This window comes from Budorcas taxicolor, chromosome 11, assembly GCF_023091745.1.
Source record: "Budorcas taxicolor isolate Tak-1 chromosome 11, Takin1.1, whole genome shotgun sequence".
NCBI lineage: Eukaryota > Metazoa > Chordata > Mammalia > Artiodactyla > Bovidae > Budorcas > Budorcas taxicolor.
This window is the reverse complement of record NC_068920.1, coordinates 104,111,124-104,128,454: the sequence shown is the minus strand read 5'-3', so window position 1 is coordinate 104,128,454 and position 17,331 is coordinate 104,111,124. Positions and strand designations below refer to the sequence as shown.

The 17,331-nt window shown below is 42.5% G+C and overlaps 1 protein-coding gene across 2 annotated transcripts in view; it reads left to right on the top strand.

Annotated features, from left to right (window-relative positions):
• The first annotated feature begins 1,485 nt into the window (after positions 1-1,485).
• Positions 1,486-17,331, top strand: part of LOC128056237 (E3 SUMO-protein ligase RanBP2-like) — a 58,247-nt gene continuing 42,401 nt past the window's right edge. For both annotated transcript variants that reach the window (XM_052648938.1, XM_052648937.1), the window contains exons 1-4: positions 1,486-1,557; positions 14,124-14,191; positions 15,594-15,705; positions 16,183-16,335. In XM_052648938.1, coding sequence (XP_052504898.1) covers positions 1,486-1,557; positions 14,124-14,191; positions 15,594-15,705; positions 16,183-16,335 — 405 coding nt within the window. The remainder of the gene's footprint in view (positions 1,558-14,123; positions 14,192-15,593; positions 15,706-16,182; positions 16,336-17,331) is intronic.

The window sequence follows — 17,331 nt, the reverse complement described above, 5'->3', positions numbered from 1 at the left end:
TTCTTTGGAAGGAATGATGCTAAAGCTGAAACTCCAGTACTTTGGCCACCTCATGCGAAGAGTTGACTCACTGGAAAAAAACTCTGATGCTGGGAGAGATTGGGGGCAGGAGGAAAAGGGGATGACAGAGGATGAGATGGCTGGATGGCATCACCGACTCGATGGACTTGAGTTTTAGTGAACTGCGGTAGATGGTGATGGACAGGGAGGCCTGGTGTGCTGCGATTCATGGGGTCGCAAAGAGTCGGATATGACTGAGTGACTGAACTGAACTGAAGCGACGGGAACTTACCCACCTGAAGTGAGGTCTTGGAGCAACATCCCCAGGTGTGTAGCAGGACATAGGGGCAGGCTCACTCCCTTGGGGAAAGGGATACTACCAATTAGAGAGGACTTGACCTCCTGTTAGAGAAGGCAATGGCACCCCACTCCAGTACTCTTGCCTGGAAAATCCCATGGACGGAGGAGCCTGGTGGGCCACAGTCCATGGGGTCGCTAAGAATCGGACATGACAGAGGGACTTCACTTTCACTTTTCACTTTCATGCATTTGAGAAGGAAATGGCAACCCACTCCAGTGTTCTTGCCTGGAGAATCCCAGGGACGGGGGAGCCTGGTGAGCTGCTGTCTACGGGGTCGCACAGAGTCGGAAAGGACTGAAGCGACTTAGCAGCTGCAGCAGACCTCCTGTTGACTCATTATTTACCAAGGAAACCAGCAGAGGGACTCGCTCCTCACCATACCTTAGATTAGTTAACATTAGCTGGGGTCTGGACCAAGTACCCTCCCAGACCAGCCACCCTTATTCACATCCAACAAACCTGAAACAAAACACACCATGATGGTTTCCCTCTTTATAAAGAAAATAATTGCTCACTGTAGAAAATTTGGAAAAATGGAAAAATCAAAAAGGATAGCCTGTAAGAGGCCAGATTAGCTCTAAGTGTTGAATAAAACTATTTTAAAAGGATAAAAAGTATTCATAACCATAAATCCTGAACTCCCTGTATACACAGGATGTGATCTTTTCACTACTGAAAACATTTTCTACAACTTGTCTTAAAACTACGTCCGAAAAATTCAAATTCCAAAAGAGCGCTTAGATATAGCCGACTGGCGCCGCGGCGTGACGTCAGCACCGGGAACAGCGCGTCCGGCTCGAGAGCCTGCGGGAGAGATATTTCCGGACGCAGCTGCTACCGGCCGGTGTCATCTTTAAGCACTTTCAACCGCCTCACACACCCCACGAGCTTCGCGTTCCTGCGCTGCGCAAGCGCGTTCACCTCTGCGCGCCGGCGTCCGCGGGTCTGCGCGGCGCACAGGATTGACGCAGCTCTCACGCATGCACGCACCCACGCAGGCGCGTCGCCCTCTCTCCGGCGACGGCGCTGCGTCACGGACCTTCGGGCGGCGCGCTCCCGAGACGACGGCGGCCGCTGCGGCCTCGGCGCTGGCGTTCGTTATCCAGAGCCCAGTCGGCGGCAAGATGAGGCGCAGCAAGGCCGACGTGGAGCGATACATCGCTTCGGTGCAGGGCTCTGCCCCGTCACCCCGGGAGGTGAGCGGGCCGGGGCCATGGCCTCCGGGCGGGCCCACGGCGGCGGCGCCATGTCCCCCGCTGAGGCGCGGCCGGGCGGCCGGCGGCGGGCGGGAGACGGGGAGGCGGCGGGCGGGCGTTGGCGCTCTCTGTTTCTCTTCTTCCTCTTTCGTTTCCTGCTCTTCGTTCCCGGCGCTCGGGCGTCCTGGGCTCCAGGCCGAGGCGCAGCCGCCCCGCCGCCTCTCACTCACCGCTTTGGAAGCTGCTTTCCGGGCATTTTGTTTTTTAACGGAGTTCCGGGGGTTCTGAGTTTCCGTCCGGGCCTTGTTTCTGGAGTAGACTCTGTGGCCTTCCGACGACGTCTCTCGGGGTACTCTGCCATCTCCGGCGTAGTTTGGGAGCTGGGTGCCCAGCGGATCCCGCGGACCTTGATGCCGGAGGGTGGGCGGAGGGGGCGCCGGACCCGGAGTCGCTGCCCAGGGCCGAGTCGCAGCTCCGCCAAGCACGCGCTGTGGGATTCGAGACAACTGCCGCTTATTTCGTTAATAGGTTGGGAGTTAGGGTATCGATAGGAGTTTTTAGGATGGGCTATGATAAACATTTAGGGCAGTGCTTGGCACGTGGTAAGCTCTCAGTAGATGTGGCTGTTACAGGGACAGTCATTCTAGGTGTTCTGGGCCGGAGTCTATGCGAATAAAGATGTATGAGGAAATTAAAACCAGCGAACAGTCAGGATTGTAACGGCACCGTAATAGTGTCTTGGTTACCACATACTAGGCATATATTATTTTACTTTGTGCTCCCGACAACCCTACGGCTGTTAGGACCTGGGGAATTCAAGATACTTTTCCGGGGGCACATGGTAACCCAGCAGGATTTTGGCAGTGGGTGTGATTTCTTTCTTTCAGGAGTGTGGAGTGGGTTACAGCCTATGGCTCTGGAGGAGGGGAATAGGTGCCAACCTTCAGATTGTAACTTCCAGCTGCTGGCATAGCTGTGAATACAAATGTACCTACCAGAGTCAAAAACAGGAGCTCATTAAACATTCTCTGTCCCTGAAACTGATGTGGCCGTTTTTTTTCTTCTAAAGCAAGTTAAGCGCTTTTAAGAAATTTTTAGTAGGCACCCTGGCTCTCCAAAGCCTTAAAAACCACTGTCTAGACAGGAATTAGAATGTTCTTTGAACTAGGGAACTTTTCCATCAATAAAGAAGAGTGGGCACAAAACTTTAAGGATTGGTTATTATTGTCACCTCTTTTACATTTATAAAGAGTATCATAATCAGATGTTTTTCTTCAGACAAGGAGAAATCATTGACTTTTGAACCTGGGGACTTCAGTGGGATATTGATTAGCAAGTGCAGTAGATAACTTTGGGTCCCAGATAAAGACCTAAAAGAGGTGCTTTAATCATAATAGAAATGTTTAAAATAATAATTCAAGGAGTTAACATCCTTTAACTAGCTATAGTTGGACTTTACCTGATATTTAGCAGCCTGATACCTGGATCTCAAGGACATAGACCAGGAAGAAAGGCTTCAGGTGGCAGGAGGAGAGGGTTAGGGGACAGCCACTGGGGGACCGATTCCACTTCCTGCAGGAGAAGCGCTTCTGCTATGATTGGAGTCACAGTTGTTGCACAAGCTGAAGGATTGCTAATGAACATCAGGAGAAAACTTTGATAGTCAGTGTCCTGGAGAGACACTGCAGGACAAGGTCCTAGGTGGACCTCTAGAGAAGCAGAGAGTAAAGAGAATCCCTAGATTCAGCTGTTTAAAATCTGGTGCTAAAATAGCAAAGTTTTTATTTGGTTTCAGTTGATTCATGGGGCTTCCCTTGTAACTTAGTAGAATCTGCCTGCAGTGCGGGAGACGGGTTTGATTCCTTTGTCGAGAGGATCCCCTGGAGAAGGAAATGGCAACCCCCTCGGGTATTCTTGCCTGGAGAATCCCATGGACAGAGGAGCCTGGCAGGCTACAGTCTCTGGGTTCACAAGTGTTGGACACGACTGAAAGATTAAGCACACAGACTAAAATAGGACACTGAGGGAGGCCTCAGGTGCAGAGTTGATAAAGGCTTGCTTCTCAGGAGGTCCTGGGGTGGATCTCCAGGAATCGGGGATGGGTGTTCAGAGTAGGAAGGTCCCTTGCCCTCAGGATCCTGATTAACCTCAAGAAATGAACTGTGAAACTTTTAAATTAGACTTTGGTAAGAGTATATTAGGTCTTCCTGGCTTCCCAGGTAGGTCAGTGGTAAAGAATCCACCTGCCAGTACAGGAGACTCCGGCTTGATCCCTGTGTTGGGAAGATCCCATGAAGAAGGAAATGACTACCCATTCCAGTATTTCCTGGGAAACCCCATGGACAGAGAAGCCTGGTGGGCTACAGCCCATGGGGTCCAAAGAGTCGGACATAACTTAGCAACTGAAACAAAATAAACAAAAACTTCGGAACACATGACAATAATGCTATAATCGTGGGTGTAAGTGAACATGGTGCTTTGGACAGGTTGGGAGGGAGATGGTAGAGGGAGCAGAGACAGTGGCTGTGAAGAGTATAAAAAGATTAGGGTGTCTGTACTTGGTACCCAGTTGGGCAGACACTGGCAATGTTGGACTAAGTGCTGTGATGGGTCCATAGTCATATATCTTCCCAGGCTTCCACTCATTTCTTTACTTCTTTTGTTTTGCCATTTTCTACTCCTTTACACCTGCTTTTGATTTTGTTAGGACTTTGCAGGTGGTGCAGTTGGTAAAGAATCTGCCTGCCAATGCAGGAGGTGCAGGTTCCGTCCCTGAGTCTGGAAGATCCTCTGGAAGAGGAAATGGCAGCCCACTCCAGTATTACTGCCTGGAAAGTTCCATGGACAGAGGAACCTGGCGGGCTACGGTCCATGGGGTCTCAAAGAGTTGAACGAGACTGAGCACACAAAACCAACACCTGCTTTTGCTTTTACTGAAAATATGATTTCCTTTTTCTTTCCCCTGATGGCTTCTATTTAGTTTTCTTAGTTTTATATCTAGTTTTATATCTTAGTTTCTTAGTTTTATATCTAGGTTTTTACTCCACGCCCCTGATTTCCTGCTTCTCAGAGGCAGCTTCACAGCTCTTAGTTATTTGTTCTACCTTAAACATCTGTATGTCATACTTCTGAGTAATGTACATATTACAGTTGCTCGTCGAACAGCACAGATCCACTTACATGAAGGGCTTTTTTGTGTTTTTTTCAGTGAATACATAGAGCAGTGCTATGGGATCCACAGTTGGCTGAATATGAAGATGTGGAAGCTTGGATATATATGGATTACCCAGGGTTCTGGAGGGAGAGTGTGTGTGTGTACAGGGGGACGACTGTTAAGTATCCATAGATTTTCAACTGTGCAGAGGGTCAATGCCCCTAATCCTTGCTTTGTTGATCTACTTTTCTCCATTTTAAACCCTTTCTACTGACAAAAAATGTCTTTACCTAATCTTTCGTTGGGTTGTCAAATCTTGGTTTGAAATAATTTTTTCTTAATTTTGAGAGCATTGCTGCATATTTGCAGTGTGCTGTTGGAGGTTATATGTGGTTCTTATTCTTGATAGCCTGTAGGTTTTCTGGAAGTTTTCTTTCAGTTGACAAACTTACTTCCTTCACTTCTGGAACATCTTGTATTTCATTGAGCATTTTTTTCTTTCCTCTCTCCCTCTTTTTTTCCTGTTATCTTTCTGGTGTTCTTATTGACTGAAAAGTTGGTTCGGGTTTGGCCATCCACATTTTCCTGTCTTCTTTGTTTCTTCTGTTGTATTTTTTGATAGATTTCCTTTAACCTAACCTTCCAAGAGAACAGGATTAGGAACTCACTGTTGGGTACCTCAACTTTACTTGTCCTCTCTATAACCCTTACCCCTCACCCTTGTCAGGAATCCACAGATTTGGAGCCCATCAGTTTATAACAAACCCATTCGTTTCACCTTTTGCAGAGAGTGTATATGAGAGGGGGAGTCTGTTGGCTGTGTAAGGTGAAGGGCAGTATGGTGTCTCTCAAGTCTGAATGTTCCTGTTTTCAGCCCCACATCAGTTGATGCTTAGCAGCTTAAGTGAATTCAGGCATTTGCTTCTAGTGGTGTGAAGTGTCATGGAAAGCAGCACTGAGGGAACCAGATTGTCGTGCTGTGTAGCCTTGGCTGTGCTCCTTCCTGGCTGTGTATACTTCCACAAGACACTTAACCTACTGGACTTCAATTTCCTGTAAAATGAGACTGGAGGCAGAAATGATCAGGTTTCCCCCAAATTTCATGATTCTGTGTGTTAGTCTTTAATAATTGTTGCTTAATTATCTAAAGATAATCCTCTTTTAGTGAGATGTGCTGTGCTTAGTCGCTCAGTCATGTCTGATTCTTTGCAACCCCATGGACTGCACCTCGTGAGGCTCCTCTGTCCATGGGGTTTCTCCAGGGAAGAATACTGGAGGAGGTTGCCATGCCTCCTCCAGGGAATTTTCCCAACCCAGGGATTGAACTCAGGTCTCCTGCACTGTAGGCAGATTCTTTACCGTCTGAGCCTCCACCACGTCATCCTATGTCACCCCTTCTCCTCCTGCCCTCAATCTTTCCCAGTATCAGGGTCTTTTCCAGTGAGTTGGCTCTTCACACCCAGTAGTCAAAGTATTGGAGCTTCAGCTTCAGCATCAGTACTTCCAATGAATATTCAGGGTTGATTTCCTTCAGGATTGACTTGTTTGAGCTCCTTGCTGTCCAAGGGACTCTCAAGAGTCTTCTCTAAAGTGACAGCTCAAAAGCATCAATTCTTTGGCCCTCAGCCTTCTTTATGGTCCAGTTTCCCTGATAGTTCAGTTGGTAAAGAATCCAGCTGCAATTCAGGAGACCCTGGTTCAATTCCTGCGTGGGGAAGATCCGCTGGCGAAGGGATGAGCTACCCACTCCCAGTATTCTTGGGCTTCCCTTGTGGCTTAGCTGGTAAAGAATCTGCCTGCAATGAGGGAGACCTGAGTTCGATCCCTGGGTTGGGAAGATCCCCTGGAGAAGGGAAAGGCTGCCTATTCCAGTATTCTGGCCTGGATAATTCCACGGACTGTATAGTTCATGGGGTTGCAAAGAGTCGGACATGACTGAGTGATTTTCACTTTCACTTTTCTCACATATGTACATGACTACTGTAAAAAAGCCATAGCTTTGACTATACTGACCTTTGTCAGCAAAGTGACGGCCCTGCTTTCTAATATGATGTCTAGATTTGTCATAATTTTTCTTCCAAGGAGTAAGTGTCTTAATTTCATGGCTACAGTCACCATCTGTAGTAATTTTGGAGCCCAAGAAGATAAAGTCTGTCACTGTTTCCATTTTTTTCCCCCATCTATTTGCCATGAAGTGATGGAACCAGATGCCATGATCTTAGTTTTCTGAATGTTGAGCTTTAAGCCAACTTTTTCACTCTCCTCTTTCACTGTCATCAAGAGGCTCTTTAGTTCCTCTTCACTTTCTGCCATAAGGGTGGTGTCATCTGCATATCTGAGGTTGTTGATATTTCTCCCAGCAGTCTTGATCCCAGCTTGTGATTCATCCAACTGAGCATTCCACTTGATGTCCTCTGCATATAAGTTAAATAAGCAGGGTGACAGTGTACAACCTTGAGGTACTTCTTTCTCAGTTTTGAACCAGTCAGCTGTTTGATGTCCGATTCTAAGTGTTGTTTCTTGATGTGCATACAGGTTTCTCAGGAGGCAGGTAAGGTGGTCTGGTATTCCCACTCTTTAAGAATTTTTCACAGTTTGTTGTGATCAACACAGTCAAAAATTTAAGCATAGTCAATGAAGCAGATGTTTTTCTGGAATTCTCTTACTTTTTCTGTGATCCATTGGACTTTGGCAATTTGACCTCTGGTTCCTCTGCCTTTTCTAAATCCAGCTTGTACATCTGGAAGTTCTCAGTTCACATACTGGTGGAACCTAGCTTGAAGGATTTTGAGCACCACCTTGCTAGCATGTGAGAAGAGCGCAATTGTGCGGTAGTTTGAGCATTATTTGGCATTGCCTTTCTTTGGGATTGGAATGCAAACTGATCTTTTCCAGTCCTGTGGCCACCGCTCTGAGTTTTCCAAATTTGCTGGCATATTGAGTGCAGCACTTTAACAGCATCATCTTTTAGGATTTGAAATAGCTCAGCTGTATTTCCGTCACCTGCAGTAGCTTTGTTCATTGTAATACTTCTTAAGGCCCACTTGACTTCACATTCCAGGATGTCTGACTCTAGGTTAGTGATCACACCATTGTGGTTATCTAGGTCATTAAGATCTTTTTTTTCTATCATTTCAGTTCAGTTGCTCAGTCATGTCCGACTCTTTGCGATCCCATAAACGGCAGCATGCCAAGTCTCCCTGTCCATCACCAACTGCTGGAGTCTGCCCAAACCCATGTCCGTTGAGTTGGTGATGCCATCCAGCCATCTCATACTCTGTTGTCCCATTCTCCTGCCCTCAATCTTTCCCAGCATCAGAGAAAGGTTTTTTTGTATAGTTCTGTGTATTCTTGCCAGCTCTTCTTAATATCTTCTGCTTCTGTTAGATCCATACCGTGTCTGTCCTTTATTGTGCTCTACTTTGCATGAAATGTTCCCTTGGTGTCTCTAATTTTCTTGAAGAGATCTGTAGTCTTTCCCATTCTGTTGTTTTCCTCTATTTCTTTGCATTGATCCCTGAGGGAGGCTTTCTTATCTCTCCTTGCTTTTCTTTGGAACTCTGCATTCAGATGGGTATATCTTTCCTTTTCTCCTTTGCTTTTCACTTCTCTTCTTTTCTCAGCTATTTGTAAGGCCTCCTCAAAACAGCGGTTTTGCCTTGTTGCATTCTTTTTCTTGGGGATGGTTTTGATCACTGTCTTGTTCAGTGGTACAAACCTCCATCCATAGTTCTTCAGACACACTATCAGAACTAATCTCTTGAATCTGTCACTTTTTTTTTTAACTCTGTCGCTTCTACTGTATAATCGTAAGGGATTTGATTTTGGTCCTACCTGAAAGGCCTAGTGGTTTTTCCTACACTCTTCAATTTAAGTCTGAATTTTACAAGTACAAGCGCATGATCTGAGCCACTTACATTAATCTACTGTCTGTATAGACCACATTTTGTTTATCCCTTTATCTGTTGAAGGACACTTGTTTCTGCCTTTTGGCTATTGTGGGTAATGCTGCTGTGAACATGAGTGTGCAGATATCTATTTGAGATTTTGTTTTTAACTCTTGAATTTGTATCCATGAGTAGAATTGCTGGGTTGTAATCTGCGTTTAGCTTTAGATAAATTGCAAACTGTTTTCCATAGTGGCTGCACCATTTTATATCTCCATCAGCAGTGTAAGAGGATTTCAGTTTCTCTACATTCTTTTTTCTTCTTCTTCTTCTTTTTAAAATTATAGCCATCCTGGTAGGGGTTTTTTATTGTGGCTTTGATGTGCATTTTCCTGATTACCAATAATGTTGAGCATCTTTTCATGGCTTATTGGTTATTTGCATATCTTCTTTAGTGCGGTAGCTACCTAAGCCCTTTGCTTTGGGCTACTTAATTGAATATTTGTCTGTTATTGAGTTGTAGAAATACTTTATATCTTTTGGATATAATTTCCAAATGTTTTTTCTCATTCTATAAGTTGTCCTTTCACTTTTTTTTGGATTGTCAGTTGATGCAAAACATTTTTAATTTCAGTGAATCTCATTTTATCTGTTGTGTCTTATGTTTTTTGGTGTTATATCTAAGAGTACATTGCCAAATTTGAGCTAACGGAGATTTAACCCTATGTTTTCTTCTGAGAGTTTCATGGATTTTAGTTCTTAATGTTGGCCCATTTTGAGTTAGTTTGTATACATGGTGTGAGGAAGAGGGTGCGATTTCATTCTTTTGCATGTGGAAAATCAATTGTATCATCACTGTCTATTGAGGAGACTGTTTTCTTTCCATTGAATAGACGTGGCATGCTTGTCAGACATTAGTTGTCCATAGCTTTATGGGTTTGTTTCTGAACTCTCAGTTCTGTTTAGTTGGTCTGTATGTCTCTCCTTAGATCAGTGGCATGTTGTTTTGATTGCTGTAGTCTTGTAGTAAGTTTTGCATTGGGGAAGTGGTATGTCTTTCAGCTTTGTTCTATTTCAAGAGTGTGTTTGGGGCCTCTTATAATACCATATGAATTTGAGAATTGACCTTTCTGTTTCTTCAGAAAAGGCTGTTGGAATTCTCAAGAGATTGCGTTGAATCTGTAGATTCCTTGGGGTGGTATTCACCCATTGGTAATATTAGGTCATCCTGTTCATGAACACACCTTTCCATTTATTTAGGTCTTTTAATTCCTTTCAGCAGTGTTTTAAATTTATCAGCATACAGGTTTTTTGCCTCTTTGGGTAACTTTACTCCCAGGTATTTGATTCTTTCATAAGCTTTTGTGACTGGAATTGCTTTATCAGTTCACTCTTCTGCTTGTTCAGCAAAGCTGACTGTTGTGTGCTAATCTTGTGTCCTGCAGTGTTGCTGGATTAGCTTTTTAGCTAATAGTTTTCTTGTGAATTTTTGGGGACTTTATATAGGATTGCATCATCTATGGATATTGATAGTTTTGCTACTTCCTTTCAATTCAGTTTTATTTTGGTTTTGTTTTTGTAATTTCTTTCCTGTCTGAAATTGTTCTGATGAAAACTTCCAACTCAGTGTTGAATAGAAGCACTGAAAGCCATTCCTGACCTTAAAGGGAAAGCCTTTAATCTTTCATCCTTGAGTGTGGTGTTGCTATTCGTGTTGTTTAGTCGCTAAGTCTTGTCTGCCTCTTTTGTGACCCTATGGACTGTAGCCTGCCAGAAATCTCCTACAGAAATCCCTCTGTCCATGGGATTTCCCAGGCAAGGATACTGTAGTGGGTTGCCATTTCTTTCTTCAGTGGATCTTCCCGACCCAGATATTGAACCTGCATCTCCTGCTTGGCAGGCAGATTCTTTACCACTGGCACCACCTGGAAAGCCCTGAGCATGATGTTAGCTGTGAGCTTTTCATTAATGACCTTTATCATGTTGAGGATATTCTTTGCTTTCTGAGAGAATCAGTTTTCTGAGAATTTTTATCATGAATGAATGTTGGATTTTGTCACATACTGTTTTTCCTTTGATGGCACTTGACATGGTCTTGCAGTTTATTTCCTTTGTTTTTTAATGTGATGTATTAGTTAACTCACTGTCTTGTATGAAATCAACCTTGCATTCCTGGGACAAAAATCCCTGTTGATTATGGTGTATAATAGTTTTGATGTGTTCTTGGTTCATTTTGCTGAGGAAAATTTGTGGAAAATTAGAGTTAAATTTTTTTTTAGTAGACTTAGAACAGTTTTAGGTTCAGAGCAAAATTGTAATGAAGGTAGTTTTCCCACATTCGTCCTGCTTACCCCAGTGTCAGCATTTCCCACAAAATAGAACACTTGTTACAGTTGATGAACTTAAAATATTTTCATCCGAAGTCCACGGTTTACCTTAGGGTTCACTCTTGGTGGTGTACAGTCCTGGGTTTTGACAAATGTATAAGGACATGTATTCATTGTTATTGTGTCATACATAGTAGCTTCGCTGCCCTAAAGATCCTCTGTGTTTTGCTGTTTATACCTTCTTCCCTGCAGGCCCAGGCTACCACTAATGTTTTTACTGTCTATGTAGTTTTGCCTTTTCCAAAACGTAATACAGTTGGAATCCTAAGAATGTAGCCTTTTCAGATTGGTTTAAGTTTCCTTGGTGGTTTAAGTTTCCTTCGTGTCTCTTTATAGCTTCATTGCCATCTGAAACATCACCTGTTGTGGCTCTGTTGTCCTGCCTAGGTGGGATTCTTAGAAGCATTCAGTCAGAACCCAACTGATGTTCTGTTTGACTAGGTTGCTCTTCAGGCAAACTCATGCCCCCGTTGTGTGAACCATGGTTCCTCTTGTTCTGAGGAGGCTTGTTAAGGAAACAACCATTATCATTAGAGTAAAACCAACCTGTCTCATGAACCCAGTTTTAGATTGAGTGCATATGTAAACGCAGTTGTGTTACTGAGTGAATGATTCAATGGTAGGTGAATTCTCTACAAGGATATCAAGACATGACATCAGCAAGACATGACCAAAGGTGAGTTCTTTCAATGTTTGACTGCCTAAAGGCAGTATGGTAACTTTTCTGATAACCTTAAAACTAAAAAGATCAAAAGGATTGGGAGAACCCTCTTTCAGAGTCTTTAATCCTAGTAAAAATCTAGATAAAATGAGTTTTTCCTGTTTGCTTCACTGGAATTTCACTCTCTACTCAGCTTGGTTTAATATATACTTGTGTGAAGCTCTGATAGGTGTACTGGACCTAGCTGCCCATGGTGAGAGGCACCAGGGGCCCTCCACTCGCTCTGCTTTTCATATCTGTTCCTGTACCAGACATGAGTCACACATGCCCTACTGGGTGCTCTTCCTCAGTTGATCTCAGACTCACTTCCCCTGGTTCTCCTTTGACTAGGTTAGTGAGAATCTTGGTCATGAATTCATACATGTCTCTGATTAGATGACAAAGCGTTGGCTACCTTAAGAGAGTCATAGTTACTGTGCCATTTATTTAACGTCATTGAATTTCTTCACTCTGACATTGAATGTACTGGGCAAAAACCATATCATATCAGTACCTACTGTTGCCTTTGTTTAAATTAAATAGACTCCTCAGGGCTGCCTCAGTTGGAGAGTTGCATTCTGGTTTTAGTCACTGGTTTTAGACCATAGCGTGCATGGGGCAGACAAAGTAAAGTTGGAGAGCTAGGCAGATGCTGTGTCATGCTAGTGAGAAATAGGTATATTTTCAAAGTGTAATGGAAGATGAAAAAGGAGTTACAGTTTTAAATACACAGTGTCGTTTGTGTTATGTTTTGACAAATTAACTTTGAGAGGGAGACAGGAATAGCCATGTCAGTCATCCCAGAGAGGTGACAGCAGGCTTGGACTTTGACAGTAGCAGTAGAGATGAGAAAAACGTGGATTGAGGTAACCCAGAAGGTAGAGCTGGCACATCCTGATCATTTGCACATAAGTTCAGAGCTCAGGAGAATCACAGACATATCTGAGAGTCAGGGTAGTCCTCGGTGAGATGGATCATATGTCCCAGATGAGACACTCGTGAGAGAGAAGAGGAGTTGGAGAGGGAATGACCACCATGGTAGAAGTGAAGTGAGGAGAACCTGTGTTCGTTGAAGACATGAGAAGAGTGTTTCAGGAAGATTGGTGCCATTCAGGAGTGTCTTGTGTAGAGTTCATAAAAAGAAAATGGAAATACTTCATAGTAAACAGTGGAGCAGTGGTAAGTTTTTGCAGTTCACCTGCCCCAGGTAACCACCTCTGCACATTAATCAGGTTTCTAGTCAAATATCCCCCTTCCCGAGACCTTCCCTGACAAGTTTGTCTCTTTCCCATTGTATAAATTATGTGATGCCTTGTCTGAGCGCCTCCACCCTCACCAGCTAAGGGAGGAGAAACTCCCAGCTAGATAGGCACTATTAGGGTGCCTGTGCTTTGTGGGATAAGTACTGATCGTGGATTTGTCAAAATGAGGTGTTCTGTAGAGAACTGATGAGGTGCTGTAAGAGCATTCTGTCCTGCCTCCATGGAGATTAACTGTCTGCTTGTCATCCTTCTTGAAGTGCAAGCTTCCTGCTTGAAGACAGACTTTGTTTACTGCCAATTCCCCAGCATTCAGAATGGTGCCTAGAGACTAGTAGGCACAGCAACATCTAATTTCCATGTTTTTTAGAAATAAAATCAGTAAATGAAAACTTTGCTTTTTTTACATAATACATTGATTTTTATTTTTCTGTGTCCTTCTATCATTTTCAAAATAAGGTGTTTGATGCTCTATACTTTTATCATGTATAAAATCATCTGGTGTGCTCCAGCATTATAGACTTTGGAGCCTGTAGACATAAAAGAACCAGGGTGTGGACTTGGATTATTATCAGGAAAATTAATACCAGGAAAGGCAGGTTTTATTTCTGCCTCTCCAGCTCCTTGAGTATAAGATAATGGTCTGTGGAGAGGTCAGTAACGGGACCCAGAAGCCCCAGTGCCTCAGTGGCTCTGCAGTACTTTGTTACTCTTCCTCCATAAAGGTGTGCGCATGGCAGGAGCAGTGAGGTCTCTCTGGTGTAACTTCTTCTCTGCCAGGAAAGCGGGCTCTGTCTGTTTACTTGTCTGTAAAGTGAGAGGAACACCACACAGTTCCTGAGGTTTCTTGCTGATATATAAATTCTTAATTTCTGATGTCATCTTGTCTTGTTTTTCTTAAATTTGTTTGTTGTTTCATGAGAATTAGACGTAGTTTCGTGATTTTAGAACATGTATGCATTTCTACAGGCAGTTTTTACCTTTTAAGTGCTAGGTTGCTTGTGTGCTCAATCTTGTCCAACTCTTTGTGACCCCATGAACTGTAGCCCACCAGGTTCTTCTTTTTCAGTCAAGAATACTGAGTGGGTGTTAACATTGTTAGAACAGATTTTAGTTCTTGTGAAAAACATGCAAAATTTGAAATATGAAGAATGAAATAATTCTTAATTTTTTTTTTAGAAGTCAATGAAAGGATTCTATTTTGCAAAGCTGTATTATGAAGCTAAAGAATATGATCTTGCTAAAAAGTAAGTACCAAACTGTCAACTTGGCTTAAGTCTAAAACCAAGGCATTTTCTTATGTTCTTCTTTGAAATGGATAAAAATGGGTGTTTTAGCAGTTCTTCCTAAGTATGTCCTGGAAATGAGGGATTCGTCTGTCAGATTGATGGTGAGGACAAGATTGGATTATGTGAAGATTGAGTCTAGAATGATGCTTTCTACATGCTTGCTGCTTGTCCCTACCTCGGGCGAGAAATCGTCTGGCATTAAACTTTCTCTAGAGATTATTCTGGGTTAGAATAAAAGAGAACCATGTTTATATCTTGATTTCTTTCTGGTTAGCTATCTGCTACTTTCATCAATTCCTGGGTGGGAGAATAGCTTGTGTCATAAATAACTTTAGTTGACTACTAGTGAGTGATCCTCCAAGGCCAAGAAGGTTGGTGATCTGATCTACTGATTTTCAGTAGCTTAAAGCTGGAAATTAAGAGGGAGGTAGGCTATTGAAGGCATTCCTGGGAAGATGAAAATTTTGTTAAAATGTTAGTACCTTTATTGACCTAGCAGCTGTAGTTCCTTACTTTATAAAATGACACTTTTTCCTTCAGTGTTGATCTTTGGTCTGATTCTTCCTGTGATAACATTCACTGGGCCTAGAAGACACGTATCAATCATCTGCATTTGGTGGTGTACTGAGTGACTCCTGTGCAGTCCCCTTAGATGTTACTGTTGAAAAGATAAACAGATTATCTTAGTGGTTGTTTGGGAATTAGTGCTCTTTAGCATTTTGCATTATGATAACTTAAAGATTTACTGTAGTCACTTTGTAATTTCTCTGCAAAACTTTTTAGTGCTTTACCAAAGTGTAATAGAAAAAAAGGTAACTTAGTGTTCATTTCTTATGAGTGGGTAGCACTGAGGAAAACTTTTGGTGAATGTAGCATTTAATGACAAAGTGAGTGTGTCCTTGATTTTGTATTTGTGTCTGTCTAGATGCTGTTTATGAGTGTGTATAGGTGCTCTTTACTGTGTGTGTGTGTGTGTGTGTGTCTAGGTGCTTTCAACTCTGTATGTGTGTGTCTAGGTGCTGTCAACTGTGTGTAGGGCTGGTGCTATTGACTTTGTGTGTGTGTCTAGATGCTGTCAACTTTGTGTATGTGTAGGTGCTATTGACTTTGTGTCTAGGTGCTATCGAGTGTGTGTGTGGGTGGGTGGGTGGGTGGGTGTGTGTAGGTGGGTGGGTGCTGTCTGTTTCTCCCTGTGGATGCTTCTGAATTGTCTGCATACTCTAAATAAATCGTGATGTTCAGCAGAAAACAGTAGAAATTAGTTCAGTGGTTGCTTAGTGTAAGATATTCTCTATGCATTTAAACACAGTTCTAAATGTGGTATTTTAAAGATTGTTTTTATATTATTATTTCTGAACAGATATATATCTACATATATTAATGTGCAAGAAAGGGATCCCAAAGCTCACAGATTTCTCGGTCTTCTTTACGAAGTAGAGGAAAACATAGAGAAAGCTGTTGAATGTTACAAGGTAAACTGTGTAAGGTTAGAACATAACCACACTCATAATGTCCAGGTTAATTTATGTAGTAAATAATTCAAGTATGTTTTATGGATGTCTTGAAAACAAGCACTCATATCATCATACTATTAAGCAAAACAGCTTGAAAAAGATTTTGAAATATTTGGCCCAAAGAGTGCTGTATTTTGTCGTGGAGAGGTTAGCACTTGGAAAAGAATATTAACACTTATAAATTTTAAGTTTACCATGGTGAGAAATGCATGGTTCCTTTCCTCCCCTCCTTCCTTTTCTTTTTTGCATTTACCAAATAAAAAAATTTTTATTCATTTTCAAAAAACTTGCAGACAGTTTAATTTTAACAACTTTGAAATAACGTGTTGTCATTTAGAAATAGAGTTTGTAATGGAGTACTTGTTAAGTTTTTTAATTTTGTGTATGAGTGTATAGACTTTCGGAATCCTACTAATTTCTTGTTTTTGGTATCAGCGTTCAGTGGAATTAAACCCAACACAGAAAGATCTTGTGTTGAAGATTGCAGAATTGCTCTGTAAAAATGATGTTACTGATGGAAGAGCTAAATACTGGGTTGAACGAGCAGCTAAACTTTTTCCAGGAAGTCCTGCAATTTATAAACTAAAGGTAAAAAACTAAAGAAAACAAAGCATATAATAAAAGCAGTCGGAGAAAACTTACAGACACAGCTATTGCTAGTACTAGGAATTTAAATGACTTAAGTAGTAATATGTAAACTGGTGTGTGGGGCGGGGCGGGGGGATCCTAGGGGTATAGACCTTTAGTTGTATATAAGTCTGGGGGTGTGACATAAGAGCTGTGACCATCGGCAGTAGTACTGCAGTGTACATGAGGCAGAGTAATTGTCGCTGTGGAGGTGATGGCCATTCCACAGTGTATGAGGTGTCACAGTGTGTTGTTTCACTAGGAACCAGTTTGCTTTCCAAGTGGCATCTCATCTACCTTTGCAGTGATTACTGTTTTAGGGATTTTACTGTTCCTTATCTATTAGTAGATGGTGGAGCTGAGAATTATTATAAATTGATCTCTGTCTGGTATAAAAGTTTCACTTCATTGGGTGAGAATTACCCAGAAGGTGACAGTTTCAAAGAACCATTATATAAATGTGGGAAGGACTGTGTTATAGGATAGTGAGGTTTTCAAGCAGAAGTGAAAAGTTTCTCTAGTGTGTTATAGATGACTACTAAAAGTGATAGAAATTTGTTGCTAATGTATTAACTGGCTCTGCATGTTATTCTTTACTGATTGAAATATAGTTTACTAGGAGACTTTTTGGAGAAAGACTTTCCAAAATGTGCTAGACAAACAGAATTTTAACTGTAATTTTAATTGTCTGTTGGTTCCCCCTGCTGTGCAACTTATTCGATCTTGGTTCCCCAACCAGAGATTGAAACCAGGGCCCCTGCAGGAAGAGCGCTGAGTCCTAACCACTGCACTTTCGGGGAATTCTCATATATATTGTTTTTAAAAGTACCCCCACCCCTCATTTATACGTATTTCCAATAGAATTTTTAAGTGTTTTTTATTGAAATAATTATAGATTTTTCTCAGAAAGTTGCAGAGGTTGTACAGAAAGGTCCTGAGCGTGTTCCATCCAGTCAG